The following is a 13599-nucleotide window of genomic DNA, read 5'->3' on the forward strand; positions in this document are numbered from 1 at the left end:
ATTCTAATAAAAGGATGTGTGGTTGTTTCATAATAACTATAAGACATTGATTCAAAAATCTACATGTCTCCTAATAACCACTTAATTTCATAATCCAACCGTGAAAGTTTACCAATCACATTGTGACGGTCTCATTATCACCAAGGAATTCGGTTGGGCACTGTTCGGACTAATTAGTAAAAGGAGTTGAACAACAGTACACCACCACCTTCAATCCCTTTCTACTAATCATGAATGCATAATTAAGTGATTGTTTAACAATGGCACTGATACCAATTGATTATCTTCACAGGAATCAATGAGTAAACACCTTCAAATCAATAAGTGAATAGCTAATTCAACTCTTACCTAACCACCTAAACTTTTGAATGCCAAAAATATTCAGAACCTTTCTACTCCAGAAGTATTAAAACAGTGTCCTAATCAAACAATGCCAACATTTCATATTAAGGGCAAAAGTAACCATCAATGACAAGGCAATAAATAGATTTATAACTTGTTCTAAACATCCTCAAGAAGCACACAGAAAGATTTACTCAATTACCAGATGGGACAAAATTTGCATGTCAAAAAGCCCTCTAGCTCCAGCGATATTCGATCTCGACCTGAATTGACTAACTAAATTCATAGGGAGTTAAAGGAGGGTTCAAAACAATATTGTAGGACACAGCTCAGGAATGAACTCAAGTTGGAAGGTTACTTCTTGGTCTGAGTTTGAGTGATTAACTTGGTAAGAACATAGCAATCTGGCGGGGTAATGTTTGCGTAATAGTTCTGAATGGTTTCTGTAATCTCAAACCCGAATTTCGTATAGAATTTGATGGCGTCATCATTATTCGTCTGAACATGCAAATAGATTTCAGGAATGTTTTGCTTTGAGCAGAGATCAAGAACGTGATTTAACAGTTTACTACCTGCATAAAACCAAGAACATAAAAAAAAACAACCAACTAAAAGAATGAAGACTTCTCATTTCAATTGAAAGCTTTTACAGAATATATATGTATATACACACACACATATATGGGCCCTTTGACCCACTTTGATACATATTTTTGCACGCCTTGTGCCAGTTATCGTTATTTTATTATTCGGTTATTCTAGTCACGATTACTAGCAAATGTCAAATAACCTAGGGAACAATGATCTGACATTGCTAACAGATATTAGAAGATCTCCTAAAAGATGGTAAAATGCTTGGAGAATACCATAAAAGGAGTTCTTTCAGATCAGTGCCAATAGATATTAGAAGATCTCCTAAAAGATGGACTTGAACAGAAAGATTTTTGATGGAAGATCCAGAACTGCAATATAGGATGGATACTAACAATAAACAAGCAGTAATTACAGTAGTTGGAATGACAACAGTTGTAACAGGGATTTGCATCTGGGAAGAAATCTATTTATTTTACAAAGAAATTTGAATGTTGAATCCTTCTTAAAGAAAAAGTGAACTCAGTGAGCCTCAGATCTTCACAGATGGACGGTTCAGCCCCGAGATAAAATTGAGAACTTTGAAGTTAAGTCAACTTTGTGAACAGTTCTCAATGTCACAAAAGTTGAAGATACTTTCAGCTAATCAGATCTGTAAAGGAAAAATCCCAAAGAATGAAATATTCCATTGGTGGCCTACTGCCTAGCCGGCCCATCCCCTAAAACACTTGCAGTCTGGGACTCTAAGAAGAAGAAACTCTAGATCATCTATTTTTGCATTGCCTTCTACTGCTAGAGGATTCCTCTTCAGTTTAGAATTTTGAAATACCTTCTTTGTTTTTTTCCAGATAAGCTTGAGCTTTGGCTTCCTAAAGCTCTCTTTATTTGGTGGCTGTAAGATTGTATCAAAGCTCAAGTGTATCAAAACCGTGCAGTTAGAGAATTCTAATGGAATCTTTGGCTAGGAAGAAACGGAAGGATGGTTCAAGATAGAGAAAAACCTCATGAACCTTTCGGTGAACTTCGTACAATATATTGCATGAAGTTGGAGAGCCCTTCACAAGAAGCTGTTTTGTAATTACGGTTATATATATATATATATATTAATTCGGATGGAAGCTGCATATCAACGTACGATAAGCCTTTTCATGATACGGGTTTTCTCTTCATTGGCCATAAGGTTGTCACCTCTTTTCTTTTTTATTTTTAATATACCCTATCTCCTATTTAAAAAAAAGAATCTCATAAGAGATTTGAAGTCGTTACTTACCGATGCCTAGTCCACGGTACGGTGCTAGAACACCCAGGGTCATGATGTAGACACGAACAGATCCATGTTCTTTCTTCTCAAGACGACATGCAATGGACCCAACACATATGTCACTGTAGTATGCTGCAAAATCAATAGAAATACATAGTTTTAGCCTTATGAAATACTACAAATACATTCATTGTAATAAGATAGATGAAGTAATTATTAACCATTACACTGATTCAGCTTTTAAGTATGACACAAGACTAACAGGATAGTTTTCCCTTTTGTTTTAATGAAAAACAGGATAATCTTATTTCTGAAGATACATTCAACCTTTAAGAATAAACTGGATTAGGCATGCTGCAGCCTGCAGGTCTACTAGCCATCAAACTACTGAAATGCCAAGCCAGAGATTTCAAAAGGAAAAACAGATTGTTCTTTCTCCTAGTTTATTTTTTGCATAAACATGCAAGTTTGCAATGAGTCTAAATTGGAAATGCATAATGCAAATGATGGGCCGTGGGAGAAGCATTGTCAAAATGATTGACAAAGAAAGTGAATGAAGATAATGCAATTAGAGTGGAGATTGTTTCAGAAACCATTCATATCAAACTCCGAGTGTAATAATCAACTGTAATAGTGAAAGAATATGAGGATCATTCCAATTATCTTTGAAGAAAGATCAAAACATCCATTCCAACAAGACCACCATTTAGGAAAGTAGCTTGAAACAGGAGAAATACAACGACGAAGAAACTCAAAAATGGATATCCAATGAACCAAACGAAGTTCTTAGTGGTTCCGCATGATCAAAACAGCAAGAGAGAAAATAAACAAATAAATAGACAGAACCCGCAATTAGAAACAAATCAAGGACAGAACCGCTTCCACACAATTAAAGAAACAAGAATTGACACCGCATGATCACAACAGCTATCAAAATCATAGTCCATCCACCGGACAGTTTCAATGATCTGAAACAAAAAAAAAAAAAACTACCCACAGTGGCCAATGGGTTATTTTTCCTCCTCCAATAGTTTCCTCTTATCCCTTTCGCATAACGAACACTAATTAGGATAGAAATTCAAAATCCTGTACTATATATAATGTCGCAAAGAGCAACTGAACAGAAAAACGAATGCCAAATCCACAGTTCAAAGTGTTCTTAGGAATCCAAAAGCCACCAACTAATCGAACTAAAATCAAATAATCAATGCTAGAAACCCCACAAACATTCTTCTGTATTCCCAAATAGCTAGTAGCTAAATCCAAAAAGATCATTGGCGGAATCAGAAGAGAGACAACAAGAATGGATGAGGAGAGAAACAAGGGAGAAGGAAAGAAGAGAAAATGAAGTGGATAGAAGAAGCATGAGACCTAGCTTAGTGAAGTCGCCGGAGGCAAGGACATCGGCGTAATACTTCTCGTTATAGCGAACAGGGAAGAGGGCTGTATTGAGCTTCTTGAGCTGCATCAAGTTCTTATCCCTCACTTCGTCGAGCGAAATTGGTACTTCGCGCCCCGCCACCATTGCTTTTCAATGAAGAAAAACAAAAGAAGAAGGAAGTTTCAGAGGGAGAGAGACGCACAGAAATTTCTTTGGCGGAGACGAAGTAAAACCGCTCGATCGTATCAATTGGAAATGATTATAAAACTAGAAATCGTCCCTCCTTCTCCGATACGGTCAATTGGGCCTTCGCCCAAACGTTTATCGGTGGGCCTTCACCCAAACGTTTATTGGTGGGCCTTCACCCACACGTTTATTGGTGGGCCTTAATTCGGCCCATTTACTCCCCATGCAAAACATTCATATATTCTTGTCCTAACTCCGTCCAACATTGTCATCCTTTAATTAACATTGTCATCCCTAATTTTCACACCGATCGAAACAGATTTTTAATCTTGATCCCTAATATTGACATGAGATTGCGGTAAGTCAAGCACGTTTAAATTTGAAGTTTTAGTAATTTAGCATCTAAAAATGCTCTCGTTTGGATGTAGTATTGATTTATTTATGTATCCATTTTTACTCCGACGTTACATATAATGATATTTTATACTCCTCAATTTCAAACCTGAAGTATGATCATTCGATTTGGATAGATAGTCTAATCACCGGGTGACTTCGATGAAGTTCTCTCTCAACCTTAAATATTGTTTTTTTTTTTCAAAATAAAAATAAATAAATAGTCGATTTGTTAACGGCTTCTAGAAGGAAATTGTGATGTATTTAACTATCTCTAGATATTCTGTTCATAGTGCTTGGAGAGTAGTTATTGATTTGACTTAGGATCCGCTACTCACGCATTGAGCTTCCAAAGAAAATGATCAACTGGATTTGATATATCAATCAACCAGAGCCACAGCTCAGTAGTAGTTGCTTGCCTAAATGAGCTTATGATGTAGACCTTTATCCGAGTAAAGCTCTATACAATAATCTTTTAGTTTGTGTCGGTTGACACGAGTGAGCAAAACAAATGTAGGGTAACCTGGTGATGGTAAGAGTACAAGATGAGATAGTGAGGAAGATGCACAAACAAATAGAGAAGGTTTGTGTGAAATCCCACATCAGTTGAGAAGGAGAATGAAACATTCTTTATATGTGCGTGGAAACCTCTCCCTAGCAGACGCGTTATAAAAATCTTGAGAGAAAGCCCAAGAGAACAATATCTACTAGCGGTGAGCTTGGGCTGTTACAGTTGGGTTCCTGAGATTGTCAGAGTCATTAAAGAAACAAAAGAGTCTTTCATCGATGTTATATATGATAGAAATCCATTGGAAGACGCATCTCATCTCACAACTCCTCACGACTCGAGAATATCGATCCATTCGGCAGCCTATCTGCTCAAAAAGTTCTGCATTCTAGGTACAAAGATAGACTAAAGCAAGGTTGGGTTCTGCCCGACTGCAGGCCCTTCAAGATGAGGGTAGCTACACCAGAGAACTGCCTAGAACTCCATCAGAAAAACATTCCTTTCTTCAATGATGTTCCTCAATTGATTGATACGACCAGGAAGTCTACATGGTCAAGAAAGTCCAAAAGGCCAAAGCTTAAATGCAGTCATAACTTTGAAGACATTCATTGCATCATAAGATTTCGGGTCGGAAGTGTCTCTCGGGTCGCATTTAATTGTACTCAATACATTGTAAGGTTAAAAAGCCTAATAACTCCCCTATATGACAGAATTCATCTTCAAATCCACATAACCAAATGAGAATCTGTCTCAGGTTCTAAATTACACAGCAGCTACACAGATTTTGCATCAATTCAATTATAAGGAAGCCATGTTACAAACAGCTGATTGGATTGGCTCTAGCTAAAAAGAACAAGAGATGATCTTCAATTGGGAGAGTATTATCCGGTAAAGAAACGATGAATAACAAGACTATCATTGGATCAAAAACGATTCATGAAACAAAGACAGGCAGATTTTGCAGGAAAATATGTTATACTCGTCGGGAAAGGAAGCAATCCTACTACATTGGCTTCCTCCTGTGAATTATTGAATATTTCCAGTGTTTTCAAAGAACCAGAACAGAATGATTGAAAAAGAAGGCAAAAGGAGAAATATTTAGAAACAACATCAGAATGATTGAAATGGTTCTCCAAGGGAGGAGGAATGATGCCCAGATAATTAAAAGATGCATATACACTTCCCACTCTAGATTATACAAGAATATCATATATCTATTGAAGGGGCAAACTGCAGAGCTTAAGAGTAGAAAAACAAGTTACCCTGGCTCCATTATGATTGAACTTCAACATTTCGTGTTTGAAATCCAAGAGGCAGATCATCAACCTGTCTTTGCAGGCCAAGAGGCTTGAGCTGACATAATTATACCGACGATCACTCCGAACAACCCAAGTGCACTGCCAAAGATCTCGATTACAAGAATCTTCACGAAGAGGGAGGAGTTTTGGGCATCTGATAATGCACAACTGCTTCCAATGATTCCCACACATAGCCTTCAAACAAAGCATCAGAAGAGATTCAAAACAAACAATCAAAATGAGAAGTAAAAGAATCTTAAAGTGCCAAATTTAAGAATTTTTATTGAAAAAAAAAGTAAAGGGGAAGCCATCAAACCCGCAGACAAGGTTAGCAAAGCCAACTATGATTCCAGATGCAAAAATTGCATATCCTGCTCTTAGAGACTCAGGGGCATAGATTTGAGATGCTGACACACTCTCTAACTTGGTCTGTAAGATAATGGCAACAATAACACCGTATATAGCAACAGCTTCACAGAAAATTACGCTGAAAGAGCACAACATTCAAGTTGTTATAATCAAAGTAATCACCAGAAAAATGTAGCTTAATGCTTAACGTCGGCAATGAAACTTGTTGGATCATTCGAGCTGGTAGAGGCAGATGCTAGAAGGAATTTACACTATTACATTCAACAATTTTTTTTTCCCCCCAAAAAAAACTAGACTCGTGCTCAATTATGTTTCAAAACTAAAATAAAGTCATAAAACCTTACGAGTTTAATCGTTCTCGGCTGTATCAATCCAAGAATTAAGCAATAAGAATCCCAAATTCTATATCCCGACCCGACCATCTTAAAAGTAGCAATAGATTCAATAGGAAAACGAAAAGTTCATCAACTAAAGGTCTTCACCTAATCAAGTTCTTGGAAGTAATACGAGGAGCTTTGATCGCCGCACCAATCAAACTGCTTCCCGTGATGTAAATCCCCCTACCAAATTCGCAACACCGCAAGGAAATTATCAAAATAAACATTCATCAAGAGAAACACAAAGAGAAAGTAACAAGATAGGTTCAGAACAGCACCAGGCGGCGCCGAGGACGGAAACGCCGATGGCGATGGCGATGCCAACGGCAGAGAAGGTGTACGGAGAGATGTTGATGAGAGCACGAGACCAGGAGCTAGAGCGTGCGACCAAGACGGCGGTCGACATGGTTATCTATCAATCTCCGATCTTAATTCTGAAATCGTCGCAGTTATTTACTCAGATGACTCCGATTTGATCTGAAATCCGCCGGTCTGAACCCTGGAGGAATAGAGTTCCTGATCTGAAAATTGTGGAGATCTATGGATGAGTATCGAGAAACGTCCACGCGCGCGTGGGAAAGTGTTAAACTCGGGGATAGTATAGTAATTTCCAACATGATTTCATGGCTTTCATTTAAAAATTTTAGTAAATCATAAATTTATTCCTATTAAATACATATCTTAATTTTATAATATTTTTATTTATTTTTATTTTGTGTTCAATATTCTCTACAATTTTTAAATATTAAACCTCCAATTTGACTTTTAATAACTCTCTAAAATTAATCATTACAAAATTGATTTTTTTTTTATAAATATATTAAATAAAGAAACAAATTACTGCATGCAAATTCTTCACGAAAAATCCCGCTTCAATTATTGCAAAAATAGATTAAAAAAAAATAGAGACAGGACGGGAAAAGCTTCCCCGTCCCCACCTACAAATGATTCAACCATCAATATATTTGTATACTTTCATTTATTATATGGTTGGTTTGTATATGGAAAATATGTGCCCATAATTAATGGCCGAGCATGGTAGTTGGCTACTGAACGATCTTCATATAAAGTTTGTGAAGTTAAAAGAAAAATTATTTTCCAAGGTAGGTCACCAGTAGGTGAAATGAGACCCATTAATCCCGAGAAAAAATTATTATCCTAAATTCTATACTTTAATTAGTCGAGAGACCAAATAAACACAAATTTTAATTTTTATAGATTAAACTCGTAATTTAATTGTTTTTTATATGATAATTTAAATCATAATTTGAAGAAAAATGGAATAAATATTATTAAAATTTTGGATTAGCATGGCATTAATAAAGGATATAATGGGCAATGTTTCTAACGTGGAATTGAAAAAGATTCGCCGATCCGCTCCTAAGAACTCACGCTATAATCGGCGCCGCCCAAATCAATTCAATGTGGCCGTCGTTTCTCAGCCTCGTATCCTTGTACGGCGGGTATCTCCGCCGCTGCTTCACCGCCGCGGGCCTTACGCAGCAAGCCATCGACATCGACGCCGAAACGACTCTTTCATTTTGGGGCCCTAAGCCCAGTAAATCCAACGCGAAACCCTCCCTCCTCCTCCTCCACGGCTTCGGCCCGATGGCGATTTGGCAATGGCGTCCACAAGTCCAATTCCTCGCCGATGATTTCGACGTCTACGTTCCTGACCTCGTCTTCTTCGGCGGTTCGACGACCAAATCAGCGGAGAGGACTGAGGTTTTTCAGGCGATCTCGATCGGAAAGCTTCTGGAGAAGATCGGAGTGAAGAAATACTCCGTGATGGGAACGAGCTACGGCGGATTTGTGGCGTATCATATGGCGAGGATTTGGCCGGAGAGGATCGAGAAAGTTGTAATCGCGAGCTCCGGCGTTAATATGAGACGGAAAGATAACGACGCGATGTTGAAAAGAGCTAACGTGGAGAATATCGATGAATTTTTGCTGCCGATGACGGCGGAACAGTTACGGACGTTAATGAAGCTTGCTGTATTCAAGGGAGTGGGCAGACGGATGCCGGACTTCTTCTTGAACGATTTCATCCATGTAAGGACAAAATTCGTTTATATTATTTTATTATTATTCATTTATTTTCTTTTAAATATTTCTATATTTTTTTTCTCTCATAAAAATATTATTAAAATTTAATAAGATATTTTATATATTTAAATAAAAAAACGAAAGGATTAATCATATTTATTAATTATTGAGGTAAATAATTATATAAATATAATTTATGATTTGGCTAGAATATTTCTGTAACATGATGGTGTGTGGTTCAGATCTAGAATCACCAAGATATCGTGAACGCTTGAAATAACATACCAGTCAGCCAACTTAGGTAATTTTAATTCCGAGAAATCATAGTAATTTTCTAGTTGGAGATATTATTTAAAAGTGAGATGGTGGTAAATAATTGTAGGTAAGAAAACCTCCCCATTATTTTTTCAATAATTTAAAGCTTTATTTATTAGGTGACGTCTGGTTTGACCTTTAAAAAAGACAAAATAAATAAATAAATATAAATATTGCAAATTGTGTATGCTGTTGAATTGTTTTGACTTTTTTTTTTTTTTTTTTCCATAGGATATATTTATAAATTCAGAAAATTAGTGTATGAAATGAATTAATTAATAATATGTTTAAATAAATCCAGAAATTGTACATGGAAAAGAGGAAGGAAAAGATCGAACTCCTCAAGTCGCTCACGCTCGGGCGGGAAGATACCATCGACCTCTCTCCACTCTTTCAGGTAGGTCGAAGATTAGCTCGTTCGAGAGTGTCGTATTTTTATTAAAATTAACAATAAATTTGAAGTGGTTTATGTTCGGGATCGATATGCAGGAGGTACTGATAATATGGGGAGATCATGACCAGTTATTTCCCTTGGAAATGGCTAAGGAGCTGAAAGAGTGAGTTTTTATTTTTATTTTTATTTTTATTTTTTATTTTTTTGTTGAAATATTGGTGGGCTTAGGTTATAAATGTGTGGTGTAGGATTCTCGGGGAAAAGACAAGGCTGGAGGTGATGAAGGAGACCTCGCACGTGCCGCAGATTGAGGCTCCTGCAGAATTCAACCGTGTGGTCAAGAGTTTCTTGTGTGGGCTCTGATTTAATTATTTCCCATTTCCATATTTTTGGTGATTTTGTTTCTTTTTTTTCCTGAAATTTTTAATTTCATACAATTTAATTTTGCTTTTAATTTCTAAAATAGATAATTAACCCACTAATTTTAATAATAATTAAGTAAAATTCACTAATTTTAGTCGAGTTTTTCGAATGCCGACATCGGCCCACTATCATGGGGCGTTAATGTCGGTTCTACTGCTAAATGTGGAAGTTAGAATGGTTCAATAAGAACACACCCAACCCTAGCGAGCTGACCTTCGCCATTTTCGGCAACCCCAACTATGATGATCTGCGAGATCCCACGTTGGTTAGAGAGAGGAACGAAACATTTTTTATAAGAGTGTGGAAACCTCTCCCTAGTATACATGTTTTAAAATCGTGAGGCTGGTGACGGTACGTTACGAATCGAAGCAAATAATATTTTCTAGGAGTGGGTTTGAGATGTTACATAACCACTTCATTGACAAGCATTGAGACTAGCTCATGATCGACCCATTATTTTCTAACAGTGGACTTGGACTGTTACACAACCACTTCGAGACTAGCTCATGGCCATCTCTAGATTTAATCAGTATCTATAATAGTTTAGGTATATAAAATGGGCAACAAATAATGTTATTAAATCATTATATCATATTTTTTATATTTTGGTTAAATAAATTAGAAAAAAAGTTTTCATATTTTTAAGATTGTCTAATAAAACATTAAATTTTTGTTTGTCTAATAAAACAGTAAATTTTTATTTTCATATTAAAAAATAATAATAACGACATAAGTCAAAGTTTAATAAATATCTGATAAATTTTTAAAATTTTAATTAATTTCACTTTATGTATTAATTTGATTCGATAATAAAAGTTTAAAGATGTAAAGTTAATATTTCTTTTAAATGCAAAATTATAAATTATAAATTATTAAATACTTTTTGAAATTTAATAATTTACTGAAATTTAGAGATAAAGCAATTATTTTGAGAATTTGTTTTTTCTTATTAATTTGACATGTTAGAAATAATAGATACTTTTTTGTTTATAAAAGATTAATATATAAATTTAATTATTTAAAAACATTTTTTTTTCTAAAGTAATATTATTATTTTTATTTATTCCTTTTTTTTTTCCAGTTAAATTAAAACCATAAAAAAAAAAAAAAAATGTTGGGGTGTTGGATAATTTTCCAACAGCTTCCTACGTGGAGGTGAAAACGACCGGTCTGCCCATGAAGCAATTATTGATTAGGCTGAAACCTTTGACACGTGTTCCAATATTCTTCATCCAAGTTTTCTCGTTGGGCCCACAATATCGGGCCCTCTAATTAATTTTCAAAATTTTAATTAAATATTAAATTTGAATCTATTTTACAAAATTACTTCTTAAACGTATTTAGTGTTTTAAAGGCCTATAAATTTAAATTTAATACACTAATTAAATATTAATATTTATTAAACAAAAAGTAAAATTTGAGAAATTTAATAGATAAATTAAAAAAAAAAAATTCGAGAACGGACAGCTGGCAGTGTCGTCGTGGCCGTGTGGGAATGGAAGAACCTCGAAGAAAGCGGATGGGTGGAGTTACGCGTGGGGCCCACAATTTTCGTCACGGCCATATTTGGGATAAGGCTTACCGAAACTTTCTTTGGTTAGTCATTGCCACGTCAGTCCACCCAATCCAATTTCAAGAACCCTCCTTCTCTCTCCTCTCTCCTCTCTCTCTTTCTCTCTCCTTGTCACAGTGACCGACCACGATCCTCAACGTGTCCTCTTCCCAGACCGTTAATTTTCCAATCTGCCTACGTGGCACTATCTTTTTTATAAAACACATTGCCTGCCCAAATTATCTCCTGTATCAAAGATCCACACTACGCTTTTTCTCTCTTCCAATCAGATGCTTACAAATTTTACATCGTTGACTTTTGATTATTTGTCAAGAATTTAAACGATAATTATATTAAACGGAAGTTTTTAAATTAGCCACGAGTGTTAATTTTATTTAGTTACACAATAAACTATTAAGTTAGGAATATATGTGTTTATTTAAGAAAATAGAAATTGAGGAAAAGGGTAGAATGGTCAGAGTGGTAGTGGTACATGACATTATGGTGGAGGCGCAGGCAGTGGATAAAAGATAAATAATATTAAAATTTATAAATAAAAATAATGGGATTTATGAAAGGCCGGCAGGTGTGGATAAGGCCTTCGGCTTTCCTTTTCTGAATTCTTTATCCTTTTCATTAACTCTCTGATCGAAGATGATTTTATTGTTTGCGTTCATTAATTGTTTCAGAATCCATAATTTCTATGTTTAAATTGTTGTCTGATCTTCTTTGCCCAATCTCTCTCCACTGTATGATCTCAGTTTCTGTTTCTGATTTGCATTTTCATGGTGATCTTCTTCCTCCATTGATATAAGCATCATACCCTTCCACTTAGCTCTCAACACGTTTTGGTTTATTTCGGTTCATACCTTTGGATTTGAATTACTCAGTCATGTCAATTGCTTTGGAGAGCAATAGCAGGATTCCGCCGTCCGTTTTCTCGCAAGGTGTTTTGCCGTCGTACTGCTCCGTCTTGAATACGACGGGAGTTATTCCGGTAGTTCGACGAGATGCTGTTGTTGGTGATGTGGTGGCGCCGGCGGAGGTGGTGGATAGATGTAGTTCGTCTTCATCTTCGTCGATCGGAGAAAATAGTGATTTCTCTGTTAGATCGGTGAATGATGATGATGGAGAGGATAATGAGGCGGAAAGTTCGTATAAAGAATCTCTAGGAATGGAATCGTTGGAGGAAGTTTTGCCTATCAGGTTAGCGATTATAATTTGTTTTTTATTTTTCGTAATCTTCTTCTCCAAGTTTTCTAGATTTAGGGCAACTTGATCGGCGATTTCGTTTCTGAAGATTTTAACGATGAGATTCCGTTCAATTTTAACAAATTAGATGAACTTATGAATTTGCAGGAGAGGAATTTCAAATTTCTACAACGGAAAATCGAAATCCTTCACGAGCCTGGGAGACGCTTCCTCTACTTCGTCCATAAAAGACATAGCGAAACCTGAAAACGCCTTCTCTCGGAAACGGAGAAATCTTCTTGCATCTAATCTAATCGCCGGCGGCATATCGAAGCGGCCGATCATTAGTTCACGTGGAAGCTCGTTAGCGTTGGCCGTGTTCATGAGCAGTTCTGAAAGGCAAAGCGGCGAGGATCTGAATTCGAGATTGTCTCCGACGATTCGTCCTCCATTGCACCCCAAGGGACGAGCATCTCGTAGCAATTCAGGTTCCGCAGTTCCTCTTCTCTGTAAATTTCCCACTTGGCGATCATACTCCTTGGCCAATATACAGTAGCGTAGGGTAAGAGTTTTCCATGGCCCCATGGAAGCGAATCACCATCAAGACTAACTTGACCTTTCATCAAATCGGCCTCTCCCAAATAACTCGTCCTCATTCAAATTATCATCGAGCTTAATTCTGCTGCAACTCTGTTTTGTTGTTCTTATCTTTTTTTTTTTTTTTTTTTAATTTATTTTTTTTATGTAAATTGAAAAGCAAAAAAGAATAGCTGTTTGGTCATCGAATCAACGTCTGTTCGTTTATAGAATTTGCATGGAAAATGGAAAGATCTGAGTTTCTTTTTCGGATAAAATTATAAAGAAAATCACAGATTATTGGGCAGAAACTTGGGCAAATCGGAAACGAATCACGAAGGATTTTCAATGTCCAATCTTTAAAGTACGTGAAGAACATGGAGCCAGTGGACTAAA

At 36.2% G+C, this 13599-nt stretch overlaps 4 protein-coding genes across 4 annotated transcripts; 2 read left to right on the forward strand and 2 right to left on the reverse strand.

The window, feature by feature from the left end:
- Nucleotides 1–420: 420 nt before the first annotated feature.
- On the reverse strand, nucleotides 421–3821 carry LOC111804972 (uncharacterized). The gene is made up of 3 exons (XM_023689819.2): nucleotides 3566–3821; nucleotides 2204–2326; nucleotides 421–914 (listed from the first exon to the last, which is right to left on the reverse strand). Exons 1-3 carry the CDS (start codon nucleotides 3717–3719, stop codon nucleotides 697–699), a joined length of 495 nt encoding a protein of 164 aa, XP_023545587.1. The 5' UTR covers nucleotides 3720–3821; the 3' UTR covers nucleotides 421–696.
- A 1823-nt stretch (nucleotides 3822–5644) lies between these two features.
- On the reverse strand, nucleotides 5645–7260 carry LOC111806142 (V-type proton ATPase subunit c''1). The gene is made up of 4 exons (XM_023691505.2): nucleotides 6985–7260; nucleotides 6812–6889; nucleotides 6277–6447; nucleotides 5645–6155 (listed from the first exon to the last, which is right to left on the reverse strand). The coding sequence occupies exons 1-4, from the start codon at nucleotides 7110–7112 to the stop codon at nucleotides 5984–5986; spliced, it is 549 nt and encodes a 182-aa protein (XP_023547273.2). The 5' UTR covers nucleotides 7113–7260; the 3' UTR covers nucleotides 5645–5983.
- Nucleotides 7261–8090: 830 nt separating this feature from the next.
- LOC111805653 (uncharacterized) lies at nucleotides 8091–9971 on the forward strand. Its single transcript, XM_023690801.2, has 4 exons — nucleotides 8091–8758; nucleotides 9369–9464; nucleotides 9557–9624; nucleotides 9710–9971. The coding sequence occupies exons 1-4, from the start codon at nucleotides 8129–8131 to the stop codon at nucleotides 9822–9824; spliced, it is 909 nt and encodes a 302-aa protein (XP_023546569.2). The 5' UTR covers nucleotides 8091–8128; the 3' UTR covers nucleotides 9825–9971.
- Nucleotides 9972–12005: 2034 nt separating this feature from the next.
- On the forward strand, nucleotides 12006–13436 carry LOC111806162 (protein OXIDATIVE STRESS 3 LIKE 2). The gene is made up of 2 exons (XM_023691533.2): nucleotides 12006–12642; nucleotides 12796–13436. Exons 1-2 carry the CDS (start codon nucleotides 12329–12331, stop codon nucleotides 13181–13183), a joined length of 702 nt encoding a protein of 233 aa, XP_023547301.1. The 5' UTR covers nucleotides 12006–12328; the 3' UTR covers nucleotides 13184–13436.
- Nucleotides 13437–13599: the final 163 nt, after the last annotated feature.

The sequence above is a fragment of the Cucurbita pepo genome, chromosome 11 (assembly GCF_057944985.1).
Source record: "Cucurbita pepo subsp. pepo isolate OVF chromosome 11, ASM5794498v1, whole genome shotgun sequence".
NCBI lineage: Eukaryota > Viridiplantae > Streptophyta > Magnoliopsida > Cucurbitales > Cucurbitaceae > Cucurbita > Cucurbita pepo.

Coding starts and splice junctions, on each gene's coding strand:
- LOC111804972 (XM_023689819.2), bottom strand. CDS start 3,719: ATGGTGGCGGGGCGCGAAGTACCAATTTCGCTCGACGAAGTGAGGGAT. Junction 2,327..3,565: donor CGGCGACTTCACTAAGCTAG/GTCTCATGCTTC, acceptor TTGATTTTGCAG/CATACTACAGTGACATATGT. Junction 915..2,203: donor GTACCGTGGACTAGGCATCG/GTAAGTAACGAC, acceptor GGTTTTATGCAG/GTAGTAAACTGTTAAATCAC.
- LOC111806142 (XM_023691505.2), bottom strand. CDS start 7,112: ATGTCGACCGCCGTCTTGGTCGCACGCTCTAGCTCCTGGTCTCGTGCT. Junction 6,890..6,984: donor TCCGTCCTCGGCGCCGCCTG/GTGCTGTTCTGA, acceptor CGAATTTGGTAG/GGGGATTTACATCACGGGAA. Junction 6,448..6,811: donor ACTTCCAAGAACTTGATTAG/GTGAAGACCTTT, acceptor GTGCTCTTTCAG/CGTAATTTTCTGTGAAGCTG.
- LOC111805653 (XM_023690801.2), top strand. CDS start 8,129: ATGTGGCCGTCGTTTCTCAGCCTCGTATCCTTGTACGGCGGGTATCTC. Junction 8,759..9,368: donor TCTTGAACGATTTCATCCAT/GTAAGGACAAAA, acceptor AAATAAATCCAG/AAATTGTACATGGAAAAGAG. Junction 9,465..9,556: donor ACCTCTCTCCACTCTTTCAG/GTAGGTCGAAGA, acceptor ATCGATATGCAG/GAGGTACTGATAATATGGGG.
- LOC111806162 (XM_023691533.2), top strand. CDS start 12,329: ATGTCAATTGCTTTGGAGAGCAATAGCAGGATTCCGCCGTCCGTTTTC. Junction 12,643..12,795: donor GAGGAAGTTTTGCCTATCAG/GTTAGCGATTAT, acceptor ATGAATTTGCAG/GAGAGGAATTTCAAATTTCT.